This window comes from Trachemys scripta, chromosome 11 (genome assembly GCF_013100865.1).
Source record: "Trachemys scripta elegans isolate TJP31775 chromosome 11, CAS_Tse_1.0, whole genome shotgun sequence".
Lineage (NCBI taxonomy): Eukaryota > Metazoa > Chordata > Testudines > Emydidae > Trachemys > Trachemys scripta.
This window is the reverse complement of record NC_048308.1, coordinates 31,704,276-31,723,059: the sequence shown is the minus strand read 5'-3', so window position 1 is coordinate 31,723,059 and position 18,784 is coordinate 31,704,276. Positions and strand designations below refer to the sequence as shown.

Here is an 18,784-nt window from a genome sequence, read left to right as displayed (position 1 = left end):
AAGCGGGCCCAGTGCAAACTAGAGATTTGCAAAAATCTGAGCAGACTAAGACTCAGCCAAGTGTTTGTGCAGTTAATAAAATGTATTTTCTTTGCTCTTTTAATAAACTTGACTCCTGTGTCCTTGCTAAGCACTACACTTATGAGGCCTACCACCAGGAACACTAACAAGAGTTAATATGTGGAAAATACAGTGCTGTCTGTGTGTGACCAGAACAAATCACTGTGGGCTATCACTGGCATATTTTGGCACCAGGGAGGGGTTGCGAATGACATGAAGAAATTTCAAATGATGAATAAATATATAATGGTCAGGAAATCAGGATATTTATTTGACAGGCATGGGGGATATTGGAAAATCTGTTCAATCATACTGCTCCCAATTTAAACTAGATTATTGACCATAAACCTTTGACGGGAAGCTGAGTTATATATTCCTGAATCCTTCATTGTGTGCAGTTTTTCAGCTGCTTAATATAACACGTTAGGGCTTAGTAACATTTATTGTTAAAATTGAATTAGTTTTTTTATATCTAAGATACAAATATACTCTGAGAAACACTGTGACAGCAGACACCTTCTCTTGTTATTCTGAGAGCTCACGCTATCAGGTCTTTGCTGAAATGGCTAGGATCCCTTAGAACTGTGGTTCTTAACTTTTTCCATATTGTGTCCACATTTTACAACACAAAAAAGTTTCAGGGACAACCCCTACACATACTCCCATCAATCCATAAAGAAAGAGAAGGTGGTTATGACCCTATTCAGATCTTTGTGTCACTCCCTTGGATTGGGGGGCAACTCCCGGGTTGAAAATCTATGCTGTAGAAAGAATACAGTATCAACTGAATTAACATTTATAGACTTTAGTTGACTAAACCAAGGCAAATCTGAGTTTTGCTTTTGAAAGCTTTCCCCCAGCCTAATTTTCTGAAAAGAAATTCATGAAGATGAAAGACTACATGTCTATGATGACGACTCTGCCTACTGAAGAAATCAAACAAGCCTGGTCTTGTGAGTCTCATGAGCCTGTCCCAGCTTTCTCTCTTTCTAGACTGAATTGTCATTGGCTTTGTAATGAAATGACCATTTACAAAGAAGAAAATATTGCAAGAAAAAAAAAGAGCCTATGTTCAAATATGCCATTTACAAGCAAGCTTCAAAAGCAGCTGAGGGAAAGGAAAATAATAAGTGTAAGGTTCCCTGGCTCCAACCCTATCCAGAAAAATATATAGTTCAGGAACAAATATTTTGTGTGTGTGAAACAAGCCCTTTCAAGAATAATACATTTTGCATTAGGTGCTGTAGAATGGTGGCTTGATTTCTTTTATGTCAAGGAAATGTTTATACAACTCCAATAGTAACACACTACATAGCTGACATTAAAGGAATGGGTAAAACAGACCTTTAGCAACTAACTGGGATGTTAACAAATGTTCTCTTTCCCCCATCAGTATAGCCTGAACAGCTGGAAGAGTATTTTAGGGAAAATAAAGCTTATAGATTCTTTCTAGACAAGGCAGCTTTGGTTTTGCCATCTGGTAGAATTTAGGTCAAATTCATTGTCGTCATTTGATGTGTTTAGACAATCTCAGTCATACTTCTCTGTTAGTATGTAAACAAACTTTTTAAAGCAGTGCACAATGATGCACATTCTTGCTTTAATATGTACTATGGCAAATGGCCGACACTATTGTGGTGGGTCCCATGTTTTTCCTTAGTGTGGTGGGTCAGGGCGTTGCCCCTTGCCCCTATTCTTGGGTGTTGATGGCTCTGCTATTGCTCTGTTGTGGGAGAGAAGGGGAGCGGGGAAGGGACCCGGGTCAGCCCCCTATTCTGGGTCCCAGCCCCTTTAGCTTCATGGACTTCTTACCCTCTTTCCCCATGGGCAGGGTTTCTCTCAGTCCTCTGTGCCTGGGGAGTCCCCCTGCTCTGCTTGGGCAGGGTTTTGCTTCCCCTGGTACTCTGATCCTCTGGTCAATAACAATATTCTTGCAAACTACAGTCAGCTCTCCGTCCCTCCTCCTCAGGGAGGAGAGGCTGGCCCAGCCCCACAGGCAGCCCCTGCTGCGCTGGAGCAGCCCCTCTCCCTGCTGGAGGGGAGAAGGCAGCGGGGTCATGGCAGGGCTCAGGCAAGACCCCACCTCCAGGGCACAGCAGCACCTCCCCAGGTGACCTCTCCAGCCAGCTCCCTTCCGGGGCCTTAACTGGCTTTAGGTGCTCTAATTACCCTGTAGTAACCTCTCCTCAGTCCACAGGGAATAAGGCCTTAATCATCCTGGGGCTTATATACCTCCTGTCTATCACTCACCTGCTGCCCTCTGGCCCTGCTGTATCACAGTACTAATAAAGATTGTATAATAATCTAGCAAAAGGTTTCTAAAAATATTAATGATAGAAAATTTACATTAACCTTTGTTCAGCAAAGTACTGTATGTGCTATATTTAAACAATACAATCATAGCTGGGGCAATGTAATTTATTAATATGACTATAGCAGAAAATATTACATTCATGTTCATGGATTTATTAGGTTTCAATACTTCACTTACTGACACTGTTAGGTTTCCCCAAGGTATGTCCGATGCAGAGATATTGTGGTCATTCCAATATTGCAAGGTCTTATTGCTAGGATTATGTGGCTCCACACAACTACATCTGAAAAGATAAAGAAGTATTTTTTCATATTTACTTACGAAATTCAAACTCTTTATTACGCTTATGGCATTAGTATATTAAAATTATGCTCTACTTTTTAATATAATTTTAGTTCAATTTAATTCAGTGAATTCTTGTTATGGAACTGAATATAGATCAATAGTTATCAGTACTACAGGAGCATATTTCACAGTGAAGTACATGTGCATATATAGTACATAACATTGTGGTGACACATGTAACTGATTATACACAGTAACACAATTTTCTTTTTATTCTATTGATGTACTCCAGATTTCATTAAGAGCACTGACTTGCTATTGAGTATGCGCCAGTGCTATTAAGCCCACATCTCTGAAGTTTCCTGCATAGAGATGACCTATTATTCATGGCTCTGGGCTCTAGAGTCATGCATTCCTCATACTCTAACCGTGCTGGGTTTCCTCTCTCTCTTTTGTAATTGTCCTGACAAACCCGCAGGACAAATGTCAGGGTTTTGCATGATCCCCAGGACATGTCGCACTGCATCTGCCACTTTCCCCCTCCTCCACAGCTGCTCTTAAAGTTTCGTTTTCATTTTAAAGTTTGTATTTGAACACAGGAAATGTGGCAGAGGCAGCGTGGGAGGACAATGCTCCAAACACGCAATTTAAAATGAAAATTAAGTCTTAAGCATCTGAAGCAGCTGTGGGAGGCTTGCTCCTCAGCAGAGTCTTAAAGAATATGTACGGTACTTTGCAGGAAAAAGGAAAAAAATCTTGCCTTGCAGCATTCTTCAGTCAAGCACACTTAAAACCTACAGTACAAAACTAGCAATAACAGCTGCAAAAAATGCTGTGCCCCCTTAGTGTTAAACATTTCATGGGCAGCTGTGGACTGGTAGACTAAGCGTAGGGTGGGAGTCACTAGATCTATATTCAAATCTTGACTCTGCCACTGAACCATAGTATGCACTTAGACAAGTCATTAACCTTCTCTGTGCCTGTTTCCCTATCCATTGAATAGGGATAAGAATTTTCACCCAGGTTTATAAAGTAAGATGAAAACTGCAGCTCTCTATACTGCAAAGCACAAAGTAGATTTCCACTGAAGTACTATACATGTGACCCAGAGGTGAAAGTAAGCTGGTACGGTATGGTACGGTGTACAAGCAAGAGCTGGTACGCCATGCCGGACCAGACCGGCTTCCCCAAGCCGGCTATTTAAAGGCCTGGGGCTCCCGTCAGAGGCCAGCCTCCCGGGCCCTTTAAATTGCGAACAAGGCCAACAGTAGCAGCAGTAGATGGGAGCCACTGGGGCCCCATCAGCCATTTAAAGGGCCCGGAGCTCCGCTGCAGTAGCGGCAGCTGGAGCCCCAGGCCCTTTAAATCACCCCCTAGTCCTGGGGCTCCCAGCCACCTCTGCAGCTGGTAGCTCTGGGGGTGATTTAAAGGGCCTGGGACTCCCAGCCACCACTACTGCAGCTGGAGCCCTGGCCCTTTAAATCTTGATTTAAAGGGCCAGGAGATTTTAAAGGCCCCACCTCTTCCAGTTAAGACCCCGCCCCCTGCTCAGGACTCCGGAGTACTGGTAAGTCCTTTAAGTTACTTTCACCCCTGATGTGACCCCACACCTGCATTTAACATATAGAGACATATTTTCTTTGTAGACCTCCTTGGTTTTACTTTAAATTAAATCATATTATTAAAAATGAAACAAACAATGAAAAAAACAACATGAACAAGGAACATAAAATAAAGCAACAGCATACAAAGAAACTTAGAAATGGACACCCTGATCCAAAGTCACTTGAATTTTTCAACAGGCTTCAATGAGCTTTGTATCACACCCTGAATGCAGAGTAAGTGGGTTCAAAACTTAGTTCAAAATATTATTGAACAAAATAAATAGAACACATACATTAATACTGGATTAAAGTAGCATAATAAAGCTGATGCATGACAATGTATCAGCTACATTATTGCAAGGAAATACATGGTTTTTATGTAATAATGCACATGTGTCTATTTCCAGTTACTATTTCCTGTGAACACACTGGGGCAGAAGCTTCCTGCCCCCTGAAGTCCAGTGCTGATCACAGATTGGCCAGACAGTGTGATACGGCCCATTAGCTTTGTGATTACAATAGCCAGGGTGATACAGGGCGCCTCTTTCTCAATAGAAGGGAAGACTGTGCATGTCACCAATACTAAACTGTATATCTGAATGAGTTATAAATTATAAAGTTACATTTAAAAGTTAGATACACTATGCAAAACGTTTCTAACTCCTTACAGTCAGAAGTGTGATAACTGTTGAGAGGATTTAATAAATATTCTGAGTAATTTACCTTTTGGAATTTCGTAATTCTGACAATAAAAATCAAACACCTGAAAATATTGGGTGTATTTTGTGGTTGGGTCAGTCACATTGTATAACGCTATATAAATAGATCCCTTCTCACCAGTGTTATCACCGACTCCTTCCCAGGGAGACATGAAGCTCTAGTCTAGCATTTACTAAATTCCATAGATGTTTGTTAGAGGCAGACCATTTATCTGCAGGATATTTGTGTAAGTACAGTCCACACAGGCCAAATCTTGAGCCTGTACCATTAAAGTCAATGTGAGTCTTGCCACACTTTTGTTTTCTACCAGATACATGGAATTAAAGCCAAAGTAGATGTTCACTCTGTTAAAGACATCAGTTTGTTGTGACTATCACTGTACAAGTGCTGCTACAGGGGATACAGTACTTACAGCTTAAGGGAATGCCTCAGAAAATTCTGGCTTAATATTGAAGTGGCCCTAGGTGGTAAAAGATGAGATTTCCACTATGCCTCTTCAAATGAGCTTACAGCTCTGGAGGAAATATACCCTCTTGGGAGCTATGCAGCCAGCAGATGGATGTTTGTAGTGACACCGGAGAGCCTTTTCCAAACTATAATTCAGCAGGAATTTATTAGTCAAATTTATTAGTCAGCAGGAATACTGTGTTCAGGGACATTTTACTAACAGTGTGAGGTTTTTAAATGTTAAAATCTTAAATTAAAATAAGTAAAGGGGAATACAGCAGCAATAACATGAAATGAAAGTCCCTTTCATTACTACTTTTTTCCCTGTATTAGTGAGCTAAGCCCTCTGGACTAAAGTAAAATACATTGCAGTGTATTTTCTTCCTCAGAATATTGTCTGGGGTGTGATAAAATGGTGCACACAAAGCTGGAATAAGTAATAACTCACTGTCTCTATTGCAGGTACAAAGATTCCTAGTAGAATGCTATAAAGATAAAGGTTTATGGTTGGCAACTACGCAGCACCTTAGACACACTGTCTGGCCTGCTGAAGAGTTCATGCCTTGTTCAAATCAAACAGCAATGTGCTATGGACACTTCTACAAATATGTTTTTAAAGTAATGTAGTATAGTTTTAAACATCATATGTGCCAAATAATATTCTTTACTGCCCTTTGTGGAAAGAGTAATAAGTCAGCACCTCAGCAGTCATTTTGGTTATGCTAATAGATACATAATGATTTGCTAGGAAGAAATTGCTATTTTCACAGACAAAAATACAAAAGGGAAGGCCTGCCAGTATTAATGGTAGTGAACCCTTAGGTGTCATTATTGACAAAAATAAGATGGTGAAACTTTAGCACCTCTGTTGGCAGAACCAATCTAGTGACAAAATAGCTGCTTTTTGCATCCTTGGCCTTTGGTCAATGCTTTACTTAAATGCAAAGGGTTCTCACATTTCTCTTTTATTGGACAAACTTCAGATATTACCTTGCCTCACCCACCTTGTCTCTCTAATGACATGGCTACAGCTACACTACATATATGACAAGACATGTTTAAAATATCAGAGTAAGGAAACTTCAAGGGATCTGGTTTCTTGGGATTGTGGAAGGAAAGATAAATGCTGAGCTACCAAGAAATCAGTCAGGAAAACAGAAATCTACAAATACAAAAACAGTTCTTCATTTTGTTATCATTTCCTATCATTTAAAAAGATAACCCTTTGTTAACCGAGACTCTGGCTTTTCTAGAATGGAGTCCACGTACTGACAGCAGCTCCATGGTCTGTGATCATGGCCAATAAAGGGTTAATGTTCATAAAAGAAGTTCTACTATGTGGGAGGCATTTTTCACACTGACACTTCATCTAAAAGCTTTCACGAAGAAATGGTTCTGAGATGTGAGCTCAACCCCTTTCCAAGAAGAGAAACATCTCTCTGTAAAAACAGATTTGATCTAATGGGAGTTTAGAAGTATGGTACTACATGTTCTCTACGGAGGATGTTCATTGTCACTAAATTCTAATTGTTAGACTGTACTGTATCCATGGCTTAAGAGAAAAATCAATATACACCGCAAAACTAGCCAAGGTCTTTGTAAAGTCTTCATAATCCTCAGAAATTATGTGGTTTACACTGCATAACACCTGAAAACTGGGTGATTGAGGGGTAAGAGTGGACAACGGGGAGCCTCTCTAGGGTTTCAGAGTAGAGGAGGTGATAGTGAGCAGGGTGTCAGCAATCAGAAACTGAAAAGGGCACAAGCCATACAGGAAAAAGACAGAAGAGGCAGCAGCTGGGGAGAAGGGAAGGGTAGCACCTGGGAGATTACTTGGATGGTAGGTAGGGTAGAGTTCTGGCTGATGGGAGGCATATGTGGAGGGAAATGGGAAACAGTTGTCGTGTTGAAGCTAGAGGAACTGGATACTGAGGCTAGTGTAATTTTCAGAAAAAGAGGGAAATCATTGGAGGATTAGACAACTAGGAGGGGTTCAGTCACTCTATAGTAGGGAGGATCAGCAGGTGTCGCAAGGGACAGTGAATGAACCTTTAAATTAAAAATAATTAAAAATAATTTATTAATTTAATTCAAACTCAGTTTTATATCCATGGCACTAATGAGGAACTCTCTAAATCAGGGGCTAAATTCTGTTCTGACTTACATTCCCTGCAGTTCTACTGATTTCAATTGCCACAGGACTTTACAAGATAAAAATTAGGAGAACTTGCCTTTAAGTAAACTGTGTCTTTAATTTACACACTGAAACATCTAAAGCTGGCATCCATGAAGCACTGTATGTGCAAAACTAGTCTTCATGATATGCTGCACAGGCACTGATCTCTATACTCCTTATAAGACATGCCAGATTGACATGAACTTGGCTTCTTAAATAAATCAAAGAGTAGGATTTTCTACTACTAATTCTTAAGTACATGTCAATACCAAGACAGATTGTAATATGCATACTACTATGCCAAGAAATCACTTTGAAATTATTCAATGTAATCTGTTAATAATTGAGTAACTTCTGGTGAAGAATTATTTGGTTGAGAAACAACATGAACTCATCATTTTGGGGAAAAAAACCAACCAATAAAGAAAGGCGAAGTGTCTATGGTTATGTCTACAAAGCACAAAAGCCTGGGCTCTGACTCAGGTTTAGGCCCAAGCCCTCCTTCCATCCACACACAAATCAGTCTGACTCAGTCCAGGAACCTCCCTGGACTCTGGCCCATGGACCGTGTGCGGGGTGGGTCAGAGCCTGAGTTCTGCTGTGATGTGGGTCAAAGCCTTGGCATTTTGCAGTGTGGATGCAACTCAAATCCAGGTCACCAGCCTTGGGTCTGGAGAATCCGCCAACACTATCCCTGTGCTTCTCTACCTGTCCATCCCATAATTTCCCACACTCGCTTCCTAGGAAACAGAAGGAACCTTGTGGTTCAAATACAGTTGCTCAGCATTTAATCCTTCATTTCCATGCTCAACTGGAAATATCAACTCTCACACATATTAATACGGCCAGCACAAAGAAGTCCTGCACCAAGCACGCTGCTATCTGACCAGAGGAACACAGCTGGATTCTGGTTAACCTTGGGCATGAGTTGAGCAAAACATTCAACTTTAGCAAGAACACAAAAACCAGTTATGTCTACAAAGCTATATCCGAGGAGCTGTTACCATTGGGTATTGACTGGAGAGCAGAACCATACACAGAGCAGATTGGGTGGCTGAAGACAGAGTACCACTAAGTCAAAGCTTCTAACAGCACCTCTGGGAATTTCTCATTTTTCTGCCCTTTTTATGAGAAATTTGACTGGGAACTGTAGTGAGCACTGAGCCCACAGTGTTGCATCACAATTGGCTGAGCAGGGTTGGCACCCTTATAACCCCCTAGTAACAAGCACCGCTGGAGGAGAGCCTGCTGTTGGATGAGGGGCAAGAGGTGACCCTGATGCTGAGGCTGGTAACTGAAGAGGTTATGTTGCCATTGCCTCTGCAGCACATCCTAGAGTCATACTCAGAGGCGCTGTATGGGGATGGCCCTGGGGAGCAGCTGACTGCAGAAGTGGTATCAGAGCAAGTGCTGGAGCTGTAGCCTGGTAAGTTTCTGCTACCATGTTTGTTGTTATTAATATATGAATGGAAGAGATTTTTGGTTAGTGGCCCTATTAAGTTATTAAAACAAGCAGCGGTTTTGATGTGCTTCTGTTCAGGGCAGAACCCATGCCGTTCCTCTAGAGCCCCTCCCCCTTCCTCCTGACGCCCCATGGAATTTAAAAAAAAGAACGAATATTAAACAAGCAGTTACAACATTTTTACTGGTTACTCATGGATTGTTATAAGTATGGGTTGGGGCTCCACAATTAACAGCCTCATGTACCCCTTCCATGTAATATAGAACATCTTATAAATCAGCCATGCCCACGCTGTCCTGGACCACCTGTAAACTGAGTCCCAAAAAAACTGGTTGTTACGATCCAAACAAAACCAAGTGTGTATTTAGTCCTTTGCTGGCTTTAATATATGAACTCAAATTACAGCAGAGGGTTGCTGTGTTAGGGGTTCCCATGGCAAACAGGCAGTCAGGTCTGTGTGTGGATGCAGGGTGCTTGTGAGGATGTACTACATGTCCATGCTAACTCAGCATCTTGTTCATTTTACTAAGAATTTTTCCCCATCGTTGGCTGGTGATGAAAGTGAACTTCTCACAAAGTAGGAACTCTGGACGATCTGCTATGTTCCAGAGCAGGGCACACTTATTAGTGCCATCTCTGTAATTCAATAGCCCCCTCAACAGCAACACACACTGGTCATTCTCTAGATTTCTAAATATCTCCTTAGCACAGATGGATGGCTGTCCTCCGCTGGCCTGGAATAGAAGTTAACACTTCCACATGGGGACCTACAGAATATCAATGTTCTCCAGAGCTTGCCCTGCCTGAAAGGTTTGAAAAACCATAGCCACGGTTTAGACAAGCTCCCTTACTCTTCCCCACCCTGGAAAATAATCAAGGAGATATAGATATCATTCCAATTGAATTTTTACATACATCTTGCCATGATATGTGGTGCCTTTCAGTGCTGCTCCAAAGGATGTTGGAAGTGGCAGGTATTTTTTGTGTGAATAAAATAAAGTCCACTGATACAAAGTGTCATCTTTTGGCCTTTAATTAAAGCAGCCTCTTTGATTGAGGCACCAGGAGCCTGGGAAAGCAGACCCACCCTACTGCAGACAAGGAGAAAGTCCAAGATGAGCTGATGGAAGAGATTCTACTAGATAAAACAAATCGACAGACAGAGTCCCAGAAGGACCAAATGGAGTATCAGAAGGTGAAGGATGCAAGGTGGGTGGAAAAAGAGACAGAGGCTGCACGGTGCAAGAAGAGAGTGGTGGACAGACCGCAGGTTGAGGGATGATGACAGAGCACAGCAGAAGGAGTTGTTTGAGCAGTTACTTGTACTCATGGCTACCAGCCTGCAGGCTCCACTACCACCTTCACCTTCATGCACACCTTGAGTCCCCTCCATGCTATTGTATCCTGCAGGCTAGGCAGTCTTTGGACAATTCAGAGACTGGCTGGACCATGTCACAGGCGGTGAACAATAGCACCCAGAATAGACAAATGTACCCTCTGCATTCATCCACTCCAGTCCACGTGCAGCCCGCACATGCAAAATGCACCAGAAAGGCCAAAAACAGAAGCACAGGGAACACCCAGGAATAGCTGAACATGTCATTTGGGAACATGCACCTTTCACTGTTTTGGCACTGAGTTTGTTTACTGTGTTGTGAGTTTTGATGGCAGCTGGTCTGCTTTTCTAGTTCTAACTTTGATATATAAATACCTGCATAAAATTAAGTATTGAATTTGCACACAAGGTTACAATAGCAAGTTTTACTGTTTGTAATGTTAAAAGTGGCACTAACTTTAAAAAAATGTCACCACATGCCCAAGTGCAATAAATGTCATAATAAAAATTTACAAAAATATCACCACAAACTGAGAGTTGAAGCACATGGCTGGTATTGACAAAATGCATAACAAATTTCCATACATTTTATGAAAGTGTTTCCAAAATTCATAATACAGAATACCAACACATTTAAAACAAATACCCACACCTATATACAGCCTCAAATTCCATTTCATTCCCTTTCATACATGGGACCATGCAAACCCATTAATGTGGGTGCACAAAGCATTCCTGATTGCACACGTGGACCCAGCACCAGTCAGGAGAGGTACACTGTCTGGGTACGTGTGCCTGTTCAGAAACCCAGTGGTGTCTTGAGTTCACTACTGGCAAAAAGGTTCTTTCTTGTCCTTGAAGACATTGAGCAGAATACAGCAGAACACGATATTGCAGACTGCATTGATGACACTGGAATCCAATGGTTCTGTAGGCAGTGCCAATGGGATTTCAAATTCATATTCCACCACCATCCTTACAGCTACTGAGTGTGTAGTTGAACTTTCTTTTGCCAGGTCCTCTGAAATCAGGGTAAGGTTTCATAAGCCATGGCAACAGGGTTTAAGTGGGATACCCTAGAATAACAGTAGGGACAGGGACTCCATTTATAACAATGTCCCAGCTTCTCCATGAAGGTAAACTCCCGCTCTCTAGAACACCCTAGCATCATGTATTCTATGTTAGTATCCATGTATCTGCCCTTGTGGTTGACCAGGGCCTGCATCATGATGGAGTAATACCCTTTGCAAGGAGCACATCAGTACATAAACCGCAGAGGGCAAACTATACATACATGAGTCCCATAGACAGCTCCAGTGCAGTCTGGGAAATGCATTCTCTCAAAGCCAGCAATTATTTGAGGACTATTTGGAATCACACCCACCTTTGGGTACATCACAGTCCTGATTGCATCACAGACCTCTGCCACAACACCACCCTTAGCTGATTTGCCAACTCCAAACTGGTTAGCCACAGACCTGTAGCAGTGTGGGGTAGTCAGCTTCCAGGTAGCTACAGCAACCCAATTCTAGACTCTCATATGGTTGTTGTGGTACTGGAGGGTTGAGGCAAGCTGATCACAAACCTCCAGGAATGTTTGCTTCTTCGTGCAAAAATTCTGGGCCCAATGATCAACCCAGGTCCGCTTTATTAAGTGATCCCACCAATCTATGCTTGTAACCCTACTCTAGAAATGATGGTCTACACAGGGGGAAGATGCAGCTAAGGCAACAGGCAGGAGCAGCATCAGCTGGATTGCAGCTGGCATGGCATTATCTGCCTCTGAGAGGTGCCTTCAGCAGGTCAAAAACTGCCACCAAAATGTCCACCAGTGTCCCGCAGATGCGCCGCCTGATTCCCAAAATAGATCTGACAGCAGGAGGTGGAGAAGTTCTTCCACTGCATTGAGACTCACATTGATGGGTCCAGCTGCTGGGAGCATCAGCACAAAATAGCTTGGTTGGATGTGCTGGTGAACTATACCCAGCCACTTCTAGTGGGACAGACAGAAAAATTCCCGGACAACCCACTATGAATGAAGCCATAAAGCAGCTAGACTGGCGAGGGCACTAGGAACCCTGGGATATGATGATATAAACCCATAGTAGCTGAAATTGTGATGGTTGTGAGGCCTGGGTTTCTAATGCAGTGTGGACACTCAGGCATAGGCTTGGAGATATCAAGTCTGCAGGTGCGGATCCCACAGGCTTACTATGCTGTGTAGATATACCCTAAGGACAGTCCCAAGAACCCAGAAATATCAACTAAAGAAGTGATTTGTGTCCCATATTTGAAAATAAGATAAGCAGCATTTTAAGATACTTAAGAATATTGGATCACTGTTTTTAAAGCAGTACTCCTTTCACCTAAGATGCCTATTTTGTTCTGCTCTTCAGCTCCTGTTAGCATTTTAAACTCATACAATTGGGGGAGAGGTAGGACAAGCACTACATTTTTAACAAAGAAACCTATCCTGACATTCAGTGTCCACATTTAAAACCTTGTTTTCCCATATACCAGTGCTCCAGATAGGAGTCACGAGAAGAAACATTTGATAAACACGAGGAAAACAGGAGAAAGCAGCAGGAGTAGGAGTGGATAGAAATGAGACGGGATTGCCATGCCAACTTACAAACACCAAGGACAATACAAGTATGAAAAGGTCACAGTAATAAGAAACAGGCCAAAAAGTATGTGCACACCACATAAACAGATTACATGTTTATGTGACCTACAGAGTTGCCATTTTAATTTCTTCAAGGCAATAGTCCTGAAAAAAATATTCACACTGCAGCACAGTAGCATAATGAAGAACATTTTAAAGGTAGAATTTACATTTGTCCTTCGAGTGAACTGTTGTGACTATTAATATTTTTCATTATTTCTGAATCCCTGCTCTAAAGATGTTACAATCTAAGGCCCCAATCCTGCATCCACATATGTCCCCACTGAAGTCACTAGGGTGGCTGTGAGTGCGTTGATCCTTCCGCATGTAGCTCATTGCAGGATCAGGACCAAAATCCAGACATGATGCAACAAGTGAGGATAATAAACAAAAAGCGTGGGGTGAGAAACAGGACAAGAGGTACATTAATTAGACCATGTGGTTACTCAGTAAAAGATGGTTCCGTTCTTTGAGGCTGTTGTCTTTTGTTAAATTTTAATTCACTTCTTGAAGGTAGATTGGCAGAAGTGAAATTTTAGGAATGATTTTAGAATGACTTACAATATTGTTACATCAAAATACTTGTGTCTACTTGTTAGAAACTGATTGTCCTAATTACTCCTATTACTGACTTCTGCAGTTTATTACAGAAGAGGCTGGTAGCAACTCCTCTATTTATATTGCCTAACACTTTCCATTAAAAAAGATTCTTGCAAAGTTTTCTTTGAGATTCTGCCAAATCTCCATTGTTTGCAGCAGAACTTTGATACTTGGAATCCGCTCTGGTTACAGAAATGCATTTTCTTTGTCCCGTGAAATTCCATTCAGATTTGGCTGAGATAAAGTGTTAAAATCATCATTTCCTTTCTCTCACTTGTTTTCCTCAGAAAAATTTCGTCAGCTTGCCAAAAATCAGTGACTATTCTGAGGCCAAGTTCATGCCACCATCAAAGAAACAGAACAGAAACATGCTCACAGTACACTAGAAACACCTGGAAGGGCCCTGAAGCAATTGTGAGAGGGAGGGAAGGAGAGAAAAAAACTGAGTCAGGCTCCCCCACCCCACAACCAGAAACTTCCAGACTCAGCACATGGACACAGTGCCCACCCCTTCTCATAGGCACAGACTTTAAAGCCAGAAGGGACCATCATGGTCATCTAGTCTGACCTCCTGCATGTTTCAGGCCACAGAACCTTACTCACTCACTCCTGAAATAGACCCATAACCTCTGGCTGAGTTACTGAAGTCCTCAAATCATGATTTAAAGGCTTCAAGTTACAGAGAATGCACAGTTTACACTAGTTTAAATTTGCAAGTAACCCTTGTCCCATGCTGCAGAAGGCAGCAAAAAAAACCCAGATCTCTGCCAATCTAACCCAGTGGAAAACTCCTTCCCGACCCCAACAATGGTGATCAGTTGGACCCTGAGCTTTTAGGCAAGACCCAACAGCCAGACACTTGGAAAAGAATTCTCTGTAGTAACTCAGAGCCCTCCCCATCTAGTGTCCCATCACTGGCCATTGGGGATATTTGCTACTAGCAGTCGCAGATCAGCTACATGCCATTGTAGGCAGTTTCAACATACCATCCCCTGCACAACTTATCAAACTCAGTCTTGAAGCCAGCTAGGTTGTTTTGCCCCCACTGCTCTCCTTGGAAGGCTGTTCCAGAACTTCTCCACCCCCAGAGGCAGGGAATGTTGGAAATTTAACAATAAAACCTGAGTTTTCCAGCTTAGCTTTGCAGATTCAGCTAGACCCTTCACTGGAGCTGGAGGTATAATTTCCATCTTGGGTAGACATACATGCACTAGCTATGATGGAGCTGGCACACTAAAAATAGCAATGTAGCTGCAGCTGCACAGATGCCAGGATGGGTCAGCTGAGTATATATTTATGATTTCAGACAGGATTGTACTCGGGGAAGCTAGCCCATCCCATACTGTTTTTAGTGCAGTAGCTCAATCAGAGCTAGCATGGCAATATCTACCCAAGATGGAAATTACACTTCCAGCTCCAGAGTTGACATGCCCTAGATAAGCTTTGGATAAGCTTCCAAATAGAAATAAATCTCTCATCCTTTTGAAGTTCGGCCACTGCTAATTCCAGAAGACTGCCAAGGCTTTGCTAACAATTAAAAACTTATTTGGAAAATCCCCCAAGAGGAAAAAGTAAATGGAATATAGAGCTAATTAAAGCAGCTAACAAAATTGGAGACAATAATTAGTTTCTGTAACGGAGTCTGTATAGGACAGGCCCACATCCTGATATTGATTTTAGCTAAGAATGGAGGAACACGGTCAGATGCTGGTGAAAAAGCTCCCTTTTCCTTCTAAAAGCTTTTTCTTTTTTTTTTCCCCTGGGGTACTACCGGCGATTTATTCCCAATTTCACCACCATTTCACCAGAGCAAGTCCCTTGACAGACCTGATAAAAGCCCGGGGTCCAGACATGGTGAAGTGGACAGATGCTGCAGAGAAAGCATTCACGGATCTACAGACAGCCCTCTGCAGTAACTCTGTGCTTATAGCCCTGGACTTCAACAAAGAATTCATTTTACTGACAGATGCATCTGAAGTAGGATTGGGAGCTGTCCTATCACAGATGGTCAGAGACGAAGAACACCCAATCTTCTACCTTGACAGGGGAGGAGGTTTTTTTGTTTGTTTGTTTATTTGTTTAGCTGGAGAGCGAGGATATTTTTAGCTGAGAGGCTTCCCCAGGAAAAGGGAAATAGTTAGTGATGCACCTGACTCAAGAGAAGCGAGTCTCAAACACACCTCTCCTCAAATCCGGCTCACTTCCTCATTTCTCTGCCAGAGTGAGTGACAAAGTGCAAAGAGACATTCCAGTCTACCTCCCATTTTCATTGACTTATTTATCAAAAAATTCCTTCTCAGCTAATATTTCTTTTGCTTATAGTTTCAGTCCAAATAAGTTGAATGTTTAAGAAAACCATTTAACCCACTCTGAAGTTATACAAGCATAAAAAGTTGTACATGCTACTTCGCTGAAAAAGACAAGTGCACAAGAAGAGGTAAGTAACTTAATTACAAGTTTTTAAATCATATCTGCTATAGATGTACCAGTAAACCTCACCATGAGTCTTTGAGATGTTTGAAGAAATTTGGTTCACCACCTGACTGAAAATGACATACCTGACATGCAGAGCTGTCATTTTCAGGTGATTACAACTTTTTCCACTTGCAAACCAAATTTTTCCATAATGTTAAATGCAGAGAGACAAATTCCTCCCAGTGTTTGGTGAAGAAAGAGTAGTGCAGTTGGAGTTATGCAGAGTCAATAGTCAGAAGAAAGTGTTGTGTGTCACAGAGATGGGTAATTAAAATGACTGGGTCTTTGCATTCCCAACTAAAGAAATGGTAGGTGTGATGAACTATGATCTTAAGTAGGGCTCCATGTCTGTCACGGAGATCACAAAAGTCACGGATTCTGTGACTTTCTGCGACCTCTGTGACTTCTGCAGCAGCCAGTGTGGCTGACCCCAGAGCCGCTCAAGCAACTGGCCCAGGGACAGCCACACTGGCCACTGCTGGAGCAGCTGCACAGCCAGCTGCTTGGGTAGCCCTGCAGCCAGCTTGCACTGGGGGCAGGAGGAGCTGTCACAGCTTGGCAGCACCTGGCAGCAGTCCGGTGGGTGGCTGGAGCAGCAGCGGGGGGGCCACCAGAGGAGCTGCTGCTCAGTGGCCCCCAGCAGCTGGTGCCACTGGCCCGGGGGTCCCCCAGAGCAGTGGGCCCCCTGGATGCCCCCAGAACAGCAGCTCCCCCCAGGGGAACCCCCCAAGCAGCGGCTCCCTCAGGACCCCCTAGAACAGCATACCCTCCAGCTAAGATTTCGTCAGGGGTATTTATAGTGCAAGTTATGGACAGGTCCATGACTTCTATTAAAAATACCCATGACTAATTCGTAGCCTTAATCATAAGTATCTGTATTAATTGCATATTTGATCTATAGCCCAAAATGTGATTTATGTTCTTGACTTCTAAAATGGGTGTTAAACTAAGGCCTTGTCTACACTACGAGAGTAGTTCGATTTTACTTAAATCGAATATTTGGAATCGATATTGCAAAGTCGAACGTGTGTGTCCACACTAAGGACAGTAATTCGACTTTGTGAGTCCACACTAACGGGGAAAGCGTCGACATTGGAAGCGGTGCACTGAGGGCAGCTATCCCACAGTTCCCGGAGTCCCCGCCGCCCATTGGAATTCTGGGTGGAGCCGCAAATGCCTTCTGGGTAAAAAAAAAAGGGGCCAGGGTGCTTTTGGGTAACTGTCGTCATCCGTCCATCACTCCCGCCCTCCCTCCCTCCCTGAAAGCGCCGGCGGGAAATCATTTCGCGCACTTTTCCAGTCATTGACAGCGCGGACGCCACAGCACTGTGAGCATGGAGCCCGCTGCAACCATCGCTGCAGTTGTGGCCGCTCTCAACGCCTCACAGCTTATCATACAGGTTGCCCTGAGGCAGATGCAGAAAAGTCAGGCGAGGAGGCTACGTCAACGCGGTGATGGCCTGAAGTCTGAGAGTAGCACAGACCTCTCAGAAAGCAGGGGACCCAGCGCCGAGGACATCACGGTGGCAATGGGTCATGTTGATGCTGTGAAACGGCGATTCTGGGCACGGGAAACAAGCACTGAGTGGTGGGACCGCATAGTGCTGCAGGTCTGGGATGAATCACAGTGGCTGCGAAACTTCCGCATGCGGAAGGGAACTTTCCTTGAACTTTGTGAGTTGCTGTCCCCTGCCCTGAAGCGCAATGACACCCGGATGCGAGCAGCCCTGACTGTCCAGAAGCGAGTGGCCATAGCCCTCTGGAAGCTTGCAACGCCTGACAGCTACCGGTCAGTCACGAGCCAGTTTGGGGTGGGCAAATCTACCGTGGGGGTTGTTGTGATGCAAGTAGCCAAGGCAATCGTTGATGTACTGCTGCCAAAGGTAGTGACCCTGGGAAACTTGGAGGCAATCATAGATGGCTTCGCAGCGATGGGATTCCCAAACTGCGGTGGGGCCATAGATGGAACTCACATCCCTATCCTGGCACCGGACCACCAGGCCAGCCAGTACATTAACAGAAAGGGCTACTTTTCCATGGTGCTGCAAGCACTGGTGGACCACAGGGGACGTTTTACCAACATCAATGTCGGATGGCCGGGCAAGGTTCATGACGCTCGTGTTTTCAGGAACTCTGGTCTGTTTAGACGGCTGCAGCAAGGTATTTACTTCCCGGACCACAAAATAACTGTTGGGGATGTGGAGATGCCTATAGTGATCCTCGGGGACCCAGCCTACCCGCTAATGCCCTGGCTCATGAAGCCCTATACAGGTGCCCTGGACACTGAAAAAGAACTCTTCAACTACCGGCTGAGCAAGTGCAGAATGGTGGTGGAGTGTGCTTTTGGACGTCTCAAGGGGAGATGGAGAAGCTTGCTGACTCGCTGTGATCTCAGCGAAACCAATATCCCCATTGTTATAGCAGCTTGCTGTGTGCTCCACAATCTCTGTGAGAGCAAGGGGGAGACCTTTATGGCGGGGTGGGAGGTTGAGGAAATTAGCCTGGCTGCTGATTACTCACAGCCAGACAGCCGGGCGATTAGAAGAGACCAGCGGGAAGCGCTGTGCATCCGGGAGGCTTTGAAAGCAAAGTTCCTGAGTGAGCAGGGTAACCTGTGACTTTCTAATTTTGTGTACAGAG

At 43.5% G+C, this 18,784-nt stretch overlaps 1 protein-coding gene across 3 annotated transcripts in view; it reads right to left on the bottom strand.

Annotated features, from left to right (window-relative positions):
• The window catches only part of SLC4A10 (solute carrier family 4 member 10), a 265,490-nt gene that overhangs the window by 22,833 nt on the left and 223,873 nt on the right, over positions 1-18,784 (bottom strand). For all 3 annotated transcript variants that reach the window (XM_034785814.1, XM_034785813.1, XM_034785815.1), the window contains exon 15: positions 2,552-2,657. In XM_034785814.1, coding sequence (XP_034641705.1) covers positions 2,552-2,657 — 106 coding nt within the window. The remainder of the gene's footprint in view (positions 1-2,551; positions 2,658-18,784) is intronic.